General features: G+C 42.9%; 1 protein-coding gene across 1 annotated transcript; it reads right to left on the reverse strand.

Moving 5' to 3' along the window:
• Positions 1-4,640: 4,640 nt before the first annotated feature.
• Positions 4,641-8,470, reverse strand: LOC116779980. Its single transcript, XM_032674482.1, has 3 exons — positions 8,360-8,470; positions 5,850-6,377; positions 4,641-4,781 (listed from the first exon to the last, which is right to left on the reverse strand). The coding sequence occupies exons 1-3, from the start codon at positions 8,468-8,470 to the stop codon at positions 4,641-4,643; spliced, it is 780 nt and encodes a 259-aa protein (XP_032530373.1).
• Between the last annotated feature and the right edge of the window lie 3,072 nt (positions 8,471-11,542).

Consider the following 11,542-nt stretch of genomic DNA (forward strand, 5'->3'; position numbering starts at 1 on the left):
ATATAAGGACTTGCGTCCTCTATACTCCCCCACACCCCCTGTCACCTGCCCCACTGGGTAGCCGCTAGACCAGGGCTCCAGCCCCGATCAATGGTCCTGCCATGCCCCAGGCATCCTCTGCACAGCATGGGACAGGGTCGGGAGTGGGAGGGAGGCAGGGAAGTGGAGGGTGTCCCTGAAGTGAAATACCACGAGGACTCCGTGGAGAGAATAAATATCCTGCAGTGTTTCTGGAAACCCTCGCTTGTTCTGGGTGAGAGTACCAAGACAGGACCACCAATGAACTTCTCTCACTGTGGTTCCCATCTGTCCTTGCTTTCCCATTGTTTTTTGCTGCAGCAAGACCACCTTCGGAGCTTGCTCGCTGCAGGTCTTGCACCAGGTGCTTTTCAGGAGTTCCTGTCACTGTGGTTCCTGTGCAACAACCACCCCTTCTTGAGGGGTGCAGGTGCCTCTGCTGGCTGCTGATGCAGTTCCCTTTGTGAACTGCACATGGCACCTGGTCGCCTGGTCCTGGCGGTTCCACTGTGGTCACGTGATCTCTGTTGGGTCCTGGCCCGGTTCCACTGTGGTCACGTGATCTCTGTTGGGACCCACACTGCCATCTCATCAGCATTAGGACTCCTTTTCTTTGAAATAAATACTTTTCCATGTTCTTCTTGTTTTAACCAAGGGGGGGAGAGGGTGGTCTAGGTGACATTTTTTCTGCTATTGTTTGGTTTTGTTTTGTTCTGTTTTGTTCTCCATTTTTCAGTAAAATTTTTTTTTTCCTCCTTCATTCAGATGCCTTATAACTTCAAAAATTTGTAAATGTTTAGGGGAAGGGAAATAAACAAGAGGAGAGTTTTACCTCATCAGAGATCCCACTTCCTGAAACACATTGTCATTAAACCAAGACAGGATCTTATCAATGTCTAGAAGTATCTGAAGGGAGGGTGTCAAGAGGATGGAGTCAGGCTCAGTGGTGCCAAGTAATAGGATGAGAGGCAATGGGCAGAAACCAGAACACAGAAAGTTCCAACTGAAAGCAAGGAGGAACTTCATTCCTGTGTGGGTGACTGCACACTGGAACAGATTGCCCAGAGAGGTTGTGGAGTCTCCCTCACTGGAGATATTCCAGAACTGTCTGGATGCAATTCTGTGCAATGTGCTCTAGGATTACCCTGCTTGAGCAGGGAGGTTGGACTAGATGACCCCACCAGTGGTCCCTTCCAACCTTCTCAACCATTTTGTGATCCTGCAATTTCATTGGTAATAAATTCAATTAATTTCCCCAAGTCAAGTCTGTTTTGCCCATGATGGTAATCAGTGAGTGATCTCTCCCTGTCTTTGCCTCAACCAATGAACATTTTGCTATATTTTCTCTCCTCTGTCCAGTTGAGGAGGGGAATAATAGAGTAGTTTTGATGAGCACCTGGTGTCCACCTAAGGTCAACCCACCACAGCAGGGTCAACCAAATTGGCACATCCTCTAGTGTTGACTAACCAGGGTGTTGCCCGTAACGAAAACACAAACCAACAGAGTGCCGGTTTATGGGTGCTTTATTCGGGGCCCGGGAACCTGAGGACTAGCGTCCCAAGTCAGGATTCCGAAGACCCTCATTTTCAGTTCAGTTTTTATACCTTTACACAAACATGTCTACGTGCAGTTCTTACTTGTAAGCAGTTACACTTAGTTACAAACACAAACTCATATTTCATACTGATAACAATTGGTAATCATCTACTTTTAATCATAAATCTGTTTAAGTTGTCCTACTCCATAGAAACCCCATAGAAACCGTTCAGCAGACCCTTACTGTATCTAAGGTAACAAATCGTTATATACATGCTTGGCTAAATCTTTTGATTATTGTTCCTACCTCTTCAGTACATTCCATTCTCACGAACAAGGCTGCTAACCTACTACTTTGGAGTGCTGCTCTCTAGGCCTACTCTCCTACTAAGCCTTAGCCATTCTACTACTAAATTTGAATCATTCTGCAACATGTCCCCCCTTTTGAGCATTCTTCAGGCTTTTCCTGCAAGGATGCTCAAATGTAGCAATCTTCAGGCTGCAGTTTCTTGATGAACAGGAGGTGATCCATCTTGCGGTGAGATTACTTCTTTTCTTGTTATGGCTTTCATGATGCGTCTCGTATGTTGACCTTCTTTTACAATCATTCCTAAAAGACACTTATAAACAATCATGGCTATAACAATAATTATTACAATCAATATTCCATACTGGATAACAGAAGATATCCATCCTGAAACATGAAGACCTAGGGAGCTGAATAATTCTCCTATCCAATTGTGTTCTGCTTCCTTTTGTAATTCATGAACATTTTCGTCAATTTGTTCTAATTGACTAATATCTTTCTCTACTTCTTGAGTGACATTTGGGATGTGCACGCAACAATGGTCGTCCTTTGCATGCAGGTATCCACAGACTCCGTGTTCCTTTAATAGGATTAAATCTAAAGCCATTCGATTCTGTACTGTCATCCTAGTGGTGGCTTGTAATTGTAAATTTAGATCTTTAAATCCTTTCTTAGTGACCGCTGCTAGCCTTTCAGTTTGCCCCATTAATTTAAACAACATCTCTCTGTTTTGGTATGTTGAGATTGGTGCAAACAAAGATTCTAATACCCATCCAAATTTAACTCCTGCTGATGGTTCATGCCAATCTCCCAACCTCAAGTCATCAATGTCCTTACTAATTTCTCTTTTTCCCCGTGGTTGTATTTCTACTGATGTTAACTTATCCTGTTTCCAGAATGGACAGAGAGTAGGTATCCCTAGTGTGACAGGCACAACAGGACCATCTATTGGCATGTGGGTGGTCCACTGGCCATGCCCCATTACCCACACTAAATTTCCTGGACTCCTAACGGTGGTGGTACGACAATCAATGTTTCTCACAGATCCTTTAATAGTATGATTATATCCTCGACATTCACATCCTAACTGCAAGAGTGTTTTGACTGGTATCAAGTCTATTTCATCGTCTGGGGTATCGCATGTGTATATTCGAATACAATTCCAATTCTCCTTTGTACGTGTTTCTGTCCTCCAATTATGATTTCCTCTATTACCTGCAGAATAAGTTTGATTCTTTTTCCCTTTCCAGTGAATACACCAGTGTACTTTTCCAATATAACTATAAGTCTCTAGTAGGCTGGGTCCCCAAATCGTTTGCCACTCCTCCATAGTTGTAGAGCTAGTAATATTTTGACATACTTCTTCTTGTTTTTCTCGTTTTATTTGAACTGGAACTTTAGAACAGGGGTATGTTACCAAATCTGTAACTAAACAAGATCCCTTTAATTGGCCAATGTCTTCGCCTGTTACCCATGTCCCAACTACTACCCATCGGAAAAATCCGGGCATCTGTTCACATTGTTTTTTGGTCATTTTGTCTTTTAATAAACATGCATCTGTCATTTCATTCCATGTTTTGGTTACAAATCTGCAATTCCATGTAGTATTCTTAAACACTTTAGGAATTTCTGGCACTGGAATTATTCCCCATGGGATTGGGTCTCCTGCAGCATAAGGCATAGGGAGACATGCAGTGATTTTTGTGACATTCTGTACTTTCCCAAAATCACGAATTAGGCCTACGACTAGGTTTTCTTGTTCTACTTCTCGATCTGGAATCTGCAGGTTACTTACTTGCCGGGTTGTTCTTTCAGTCTTTATGTGGACGACAGTAATTCCAGTATCCCACCAGTCATCTCTATTTATCCAGCAAGTATATTGGCCCTCATCTTCTCCTCTTCGTATTTCTTTGATTTTTAAAACTATTGCATCTGCCCTCTTTTCAATCTGATGTCTCTTCCCGACTTTCAAGTTCTGTCCTTTAAACCACCACCCGTATTCAGAATACTGTCCTTCTGAAATTTTGCAACTTAAAGTCAGATCGCTTCCTTCCTGGGCCGGGTAAACACTGTATTCTGGTCTAACTCTTACTCCTTGATGTGGTACAGCCACTGCTGTCCTTATCCCGTAATCTTTTTCTTTTCCACATGAGACCACACAAAGAAATGTACCCTCTGTTTTTCCTACTCTGGGATCAGAAATATTCAACCACCCTTTACCTTCCTTACTATTAGACCACCAGCTAACTCCTTGATTTTGTGATTCCCAAGATTGATTTGTCATATTCAATTTCCACCACTTTACTTTAACTGATTTCTGACAATTATCAAATTGGAAGGCACAATTGATTTTTAAGGGAGGACCATCCCACATGTCAAATTGTTTCCTAGTGGGCATAACTCGCACTTTGGTCACCGTTTTCTGGGTCGTGTTTATTGTCCGTATTTCTATATGTTCATAATCAAAACTTTCCCAAATCCAAACTACACACATATATGTTCCTTCCATAGCTTTAGACACTTTGGGTACCTGCAGGACGGTATAACCTTTTTGTTGTGTCGCGTCCCAAACTGTCGTCACTCCTTCTGTCATGGCTCGATCTTGATCTCTCCATCTCCATTTGACTTTGACATCTCTTAATTCAGCTCCCTGGTCATCAGAAAACAGACAGGTTAAATTCACATCAGTGTACTCTGGTACAAATAAATAAGGATCTGGGGTCTCAATTCTCACGGTGGTCTCTGCTAAACTCATCAACCCCAGGAATACTACGATCCTCAATGGTTGGCTCGAAATACCATCCTTGTAGGTGAGAGAGGTTCTACCGACCACGAGACTGGAACCTTCTTGATTCGGGTGTAATGGATCCAATTGTCGATTCCCTCGACCTTCACCGCCGTGTAAGTGGTCATTATCACCTGGCGAGGACCGTCCCATGTTTCCTTTAACGGTTCCACCGACCAGTTTTTCACATAGACTTGGTCTCCTGGAGAAATGTCATGAACCGGATTCTCCAGGGGCAGAGGTCGATTCCACTGCAGCGCTCCTCTGAGGGCTGTGAGAGTTTTATTTAAGGATAACACATAGTTAAACACTGCTTGATCCCCCACCACATGAGGATCCCCTTGATAGGTAGCTGCATGATAGGGCTTGCCATACAATATTTCGTATGGACTTACTCCTATTCTCTCCCTGGGTTTAATCCTGATTCTCAGCAAGGCAAGAGGTAGCGCTTGGGGCCACGGGATTTTTGCTTCTTGACAAATTTTCTTTAATTGACCCTTCAATGTCTGATTCATCCTCTCTACTTGTCCACTAGATTGCGGTCTCCATGGTGTATGGAGATTCCATGTTATTCCTAATATAGCAGATATTTCTTGCACTATCCCTGCGGTAAAGTGTGGCCCTCGATCAGATGATAACCCTAGAGGTACCCCAAATCTCGGAATAATTTCTCTCAGAAGAGTCTTAACTACTTCCTTTGCTTGATTAGTCCTGCATGGAAAGGCTTCTGGCCATCCTGAAAAGGTACAAACATATACTAACAAATACTTATAGGATTGGGCCTTAGGCAACTCAGAAAAATCTATTTGCCAATAATCTCCTGGTAACTGTCCTATCTGTAATTTTCCCATTTGTACCTGTTTTCTGACCACTGGGTTATTTTTAATACACATGGGACACATTGCATTTACCCTTTTTGCTAATGTTAACATCTGGTTTGAGAGAACCTCATTTTTCAGAAATTTTACCATTGCTTCTGCACCCCAGTGGCACTTGTTATGTTCCATCTCGAGTACTGCTTTCATTATTCTAACAGGTAAGATTACTTGTCCTATGGGAGTAATGTACCACCCTTTAATATTTTTCCTTGCTTTTGTTATTTGAGCTAATTTCTCATCTTCTTGTCAATAATATGGTTTTTCTTCCATATATGCTATTGCTGGATTATTCCGAACGGGTAAAAGAGCCATCTGAGTCCATACCTCTCTGGCGGCTTGTTTAGCCGCTTGGTCAGCCTGTCGATTACCTTGAAATTCTCGTCCGGGATCAGTTTGATGTCCTCTGACATGCATTATTGCCACTGCCGAAGGCTTGTGTATTGCCTCTAGCAACTGTAAAATTTCTTCTCGATGTTTAATTGATGTCCCTTGAGAAGTAAGAAGTCCTCTCTCTTTCCAGAGTGCTCCGTGAACATGAACTACTCCAAAGGCATATTTGGAGTCAGTCCATATATTAACTCTCCTTCCTTGACTTAGTATTAAAGCTCTCACCAATGCCCAAATTTCGGCCTTTTGTGCAGACGTACCTGGGGGTAGTGCATTTGCTTCTATCACTTGTTGTAGAGTGACCACTGCATACCCAGCATACCTGGTGCCATTTTCCACAAAGCTAGATCCGTCAGTGTACAACTCCCAGTCAGGATCTGTCAGTGGTTCATCCTTCAGGTCTTTTCTACTCGCGTAGACCTGTTCAATGGTTTCTACACAGTCGTGCTCCAGGACACCTTCTTCCTTTGTAGACCTAAGGAATTCTGCTGGGTTGAGATGGTTAGTGATTTTCAGTTCAACATCATCTTACTCTCTTAACAGAGCCTGATATTGTAACATACGGCTAGAGGAGAGCCAATGCCCCCCTTTTTGTTCCAAAACTGTTATGACCATGTGGGGCACGTACACCACCATGTGTTTCCCCAGAGTCAATTTTCGTGCTTCTTGAATTAGAATAACCGTCGCTGCCACGGCTCTGAGGCACCCCGGCCATCCCCCACTTACTGCGTCCAGCTGTTTGGAGAAATACCCCACCGGTCTCTTCCAGGATCCCAACCGCTGAGTGAGTACTCCTAAAGCTGTTCGTTGTCTCTCGCAGACATAAAGCTGGAATTCTTTGGTTAGGTCTGGTAGTCCCAGGGCAGGTGCTTCCTGGAGGGCTCTTTTCAGTTCCTGGAATGCTTTCTCCTGCTTCGTCCCCCAGGTCAGCTTGGGCTCTTTTACTGCTTCATATAATGGTCTGGCAGTCAGCCCAAAGTTGGGAATCCACAGCCTGCACCATCCGACCATTCCTAGAAAAGATCTTAATTCTTGATTATTTCGGGGTACTGGGATAGCACATATTGCTTGTATACGATTTGCACCCAAACGCCGAACTCCTTGAGAAATTTCACATCCCAGATAAATAACTTTCTGTTTTACTAGTTGAGCCTTTTCTTTTGAAACCCGGTAGCCTGCTTGCCCCAGCATGTTTAACAGTTTAATGGTTAACTGACGACAGAGTCCCTGTTCTGTAGTTCCCAGGAAGATGTCATCAACATACTGAAGTATTATATATGAAAAAGGAGATTCCTTTACCTGAGTAGTCTTCCATTCTTCAAGTTCTTTTGCTAACTGATTACCGAATATTGTAGGTGAACATTTGAATCCTTGTGGTAATCGAGTCCAAGTAAGCTGTCGCTTTCGTCCAGTCTCTGGGTTTTCCCACTCAAAGGCAAAAATCTTCCAACTTTCTGGTGCCAGTGGTATGCAGAAGAAGGCATCTTTCAAGTCAATCACTGTAAACCACTGAAATCTCTCAGAAACAGACGTTAACAAAGTATAGGGATTTGCTACTACTGGGTGGATATCTTTTGTAATGAGGTTTACTGCTCTCAAGTCTTGTACTAACCTATACTTACCATTAGGCTTTCTTACTAGAAAAATGGGAGTATTAAACTCTGACTCACATTCTTTTAATATCCCTAAAACTAGAAACTGTGAGATCATTGGGGCTATTCCTTTCCTAGCTTCTAAACTAATTGGGTATTGTCGCACTCTAACAGGTTGTGCTCCTTCTTTTAATTCTATTCTAACTGGAGTAGCAGCTTTGGATTTTCCAGGGACCCCTGTTTCCCATACCCAGGGCACTACAACCTGTTCTATTTCCTGCGGTATCTCTTCCTTTTCTACCTCTTTTACAACAAAAATTTTTGCTAAGTTCTCTTCCGGAATTTCTATCTTGACCCTTCCTTTTTCAAATATAATTTTAGCTTGCAAGGCTGAGAGCAGATCTCTTCCTAGTAAACATTCAGGACTATTGGGCATGTACAAAAATTGATGATCTAATTCTTTTCCTCTAAATTTGATATCTAGGGGTCTTAGAAACGTCTTTTCCTCTATTTGTCCTGAAACTCCTACCACCCATGCAGTTGAATCACTTAATGGCCCCATCAATTTATTCATTGCCGAGAAACTAGCTCCAGTATCTATTCTAAATTCTGTCGGCTCTCCCTCTACTTCTAAAACAACTGTTAAATCCCGATCTAGTCAGCTTTGATTCTGGTAATTCCCTAACATAAACGCTTGAGCGACACCTTGTGGCGTGCCCACATTAACAGGGTTTTGCGAATTTGCAAAGCTCTGGGGGCTCCACGGATTCATTCCATTTCCAGCATTCAGTGGGCATTCATTTTTCCAATGTCCTTGTCCTTTACAAAGAGCACATTGATTTGGACCTATCTTACCACGTCCTCCCCCACATTGATTTCCGAATCCCGATTGTTTGTTAAATCCTCTACCCATTCCTCCCCTTCCTCTATTACCACGACCCCGTCCTCTATGGCTACTGGCCCCATTATTCCCTCCTGGAGCTTGCAGAAGTGCCAATAAGCTTGCTTGCTGCCTCTTAGTAGATTCCTTTTCTCTATTGTTGTACACTTTCCAGGCTACTTCTAATAATTTTTCCAAATCTCTTGTCTCCCCACCTTCTAACTTCTGAAGCTTTTTCCTAATGTCTTCCTGTGATTGTCCCATAAAAATCAACGCTAATTGCAATTTTCCTGATTCATCTTCAACATCTAAATTTGTATATTTCCGTGCTGTCTCTTTTAACCTCTCTAAGAAGGCTGAAGGAGATTCCCCTTTATCCTGTCTTACTGAGTATAACTTTGACCAGTTTAGTGTTTTTGGTATCCCACATCGTACTCCTTCTACCAATAATTCCTGGTAAATTCTTAACTTTTTATAATCTCCAGACACATTCGGATCCCACTCAGGATCTTCTCGCGGTACAAAATCATTTACTGTTCCCCGTGCTGCCCGTGGCAAAGTTCGAATTCTTTCTTTCGCTTTTTCCACCATCACCCTGAATACCATTTCCTTCTCTGTTGAATCCAGAATTGTATCTAACAATACCTGTAAATCATTCCAGTCCGGATTTTGAGTTTTTATAACCATTTTTATAATACGAGCTACCCGCTCCGGATTTTCTCGATATGTCCCAGCTGATTGTTTCCAGATTAATAAGTCATTAGGTGAAAATGGAACTTTCACCATAACTTTCCTCCTGTCTGCTCCAACTGCTTCCCGCAAAGGGGCCATCAATCTAGGGGGTGAGGGCGAAACGTCTGTCTCCCTTCCCCCTCCCCGTCTCTTTTCTCTACTCCTTCCCCTTTCTTTTCGCCCCCTCCGAGTCCGTTCTGCTAGCGGAGTTCTATCAAAACCACATTCTCGCTCTCTCTCTTCCTCCTCATCCGAGGACGATTCTAGTGGGGGCACGGTGGGTGATCGTGCCCTCCCACGTGAAGAGAAACTATCTCCCGGGGGCGCACTTGGAGTTATGCTGGGGGAGACTAACAAAGACACATCTTCCTCTGGTTCTGAAAACCGTATTTTCCGCTCTTGACATCCTATACATTTATCATCCAGTTCTTTCAACACCAACATACCACATTCCTTTTGCCATCCAGTCTTATGTTTCAAATAATAAAACAAATCTAAATACGGTATTTCATCCCACATCTCATTCTCTCGTAAATATTGCATCAAGGGGGTTATAATTTCCGAGGTTAATGTACCATTCCTAGGCCACTGCATTCCTTCTGTCTCATATTGAGGCCATACATTATTACAATAATCAATCAATTGTCTCTTACTTAACTCTTGTCCGAAATTTCCTTCCTTCCAATGTTTTAACAAGCAACCAAGCGGAGAATCGCTAGGGATATCATTTTCTGCACAAGATAGTGCCCTAAAGGTTTTAAAAGGCATCATAGTCACACACACTGTACAGTCACACAATAAACAGTACAATACGAACAGCAAACAGTACAATACAAATAGTAAACAGTTCGATACGAACAGTATAAACCAATACCTTCCTATACCAACTTGTCAAGTCTCGCTATGAGTGACAAGTGCTGGTTCAGCGCGGCTTTCGCCCCGTCTTACGACCAGCGCCTAGGCTTCCCAATAAAACCTTTGCCCAACCCAGCGGGTAAACTCACGGTCCCGTCTTATGGGCAGGCTCCCAACCAACAAACCTAAAAGAATAAAGCACCTGCGAGCTTACCTGGATGGTTGTCCGGCGGGCGCGGGGTCGGGCACGGGTCGATGTCTCCCCAGAAATCACCTGGTTGCCGGCATGGAGTGGATCAGCTCGTGAGCCGCCCCAGCTACCCCCGGAGTGCCACCTGGGTCGCCAGAAAACTGTTGCCCGTAACGAAAACACAAACCAACAGAGTGCCGGTTTATGGGTGCTTTATTCGGGGCCCGGGAACCTGAGGACTAGCGTCCCAAGTCAGGATTCCGAAGACCCTCATTTTCAGTTCAGTTTTTATACCTTTACACAAACATGTCTACGTGCAGTTCTTACTTGTAAGCAGTTACACTTAGTTACAAACACAAACTCATATTTCATACTGATAACAATTGGTAATCATCTACTTTTAATCATAAATCTGTTTAAGTTGTCCTACTCCATAGAAACCCCATAGAAACCGTTCAGCAGACCCTTACTGTATCTAAGGTAACAAATCGTTATATACATGCTTGGCTAAATCTTTTGATTATTGTTCCTACCTCTTCAGTACATTCCATTCTCACGAACAAGGCTGCTAACCTACTACTTTGGAGTGCTGCTCTCTAGGCCTACTCTCCTACTAAGCCTTAGCCATTCTACTACTAAATTTGAATCATTCTGCAACAAGGGGGCTTTTGCTAAATGTGCATCTCAATGTTGGAAGGTCCCACTACCCATTTCTCTCAGGGTAGCCTTTCACAGTCCATTGCATCTGTAGCATTTGTGTTCATAGACCCCGTCATCCCTGGTGCAGGCAATGGAATCAAATTTATTAAGAACAAGAGCTTATATAGACAATTCAAACCGTGATATGTCATAACATGTGATGTTCTCAATCACATTCGAGCACTCCATTGAGTATGTGCAACAGAGTACTGAAGGACTACAAGTCCCAGAATGCCATTTGGCATTCTTCCTGTAATATAAACTGCTACATTTCCCCTTTCCTTATTATAATTACAATGAATTACAGAACAATTTTTAAACTTTTTTCTTAAACATTTCTTAACATAAACAAACTTATCTTTTCATGGCTAGGCTTCGCGAACGAAGATTTAGGAAGGCTCTATCCACATTTGTTACAAGCACGCTGGTGGTTAATGAGGCCAATACGAGATAGGCATATTTGATTGCAAAAGGCACAGCAGAAAGACTCCTTAGGTCTACCCTGCCGGCCCGGGGCCCACCCGGCGTGGACAAACTTATCTTAACCATCTATATAAACCAGGGCGTAATGCGGTAAGGTCTTTATTAAAAATGGTCATGCTACATATTAACTTTATTAACTGTGTAACCTTATTAACTGTGTAACCTTCATAACTTTATTAACTATGCAACCTTCAATTAT

This window comes from Chiroxiphia lanceolata, chromosome W (assembly GCF_009829145.1).
Source record: "Chiroxiphia lanceolata isolate bChiLan1 chromosome W, bChiLan1.pri, whole genome shotgun sequence".
Classification (NCBI taxonomy): domain Eukaryota; kingdom Metazoa; phylum Chordata; class Aves; order Passeriformes; family Pipridae; genus Chiroxiphia; species Chiroxiphia lanceolata.

What these genes read in the sequence shown, in the direction of transcription:
- LOC116779980 (XM_032674482.1), bottom strand. Translation starts at nt 8,470, where the DNA reads ATGGGGCCAGTAGCCATAGAGGACGGGGTCGTGGTAATAGAGGAAGGG. An exon ending in TCAATGTGGGGGAGGACGTG is followed by an intron (nt 6,378 to 8,359) that starts GTAAGATAGGTC and finishes AGGTCTACAAAG; the next exon opens with GAAGAAGGTGTCCTGGAGCA. An exon ending in CTAAACAAGCCGCCAGAGAG is followed by an intron (nt 4,782 to 5,849) that starts GTATGGACTCAG and finishes GGTCCTCGCCAG; the next exon opens with GTGATAATGACCACTTACAC.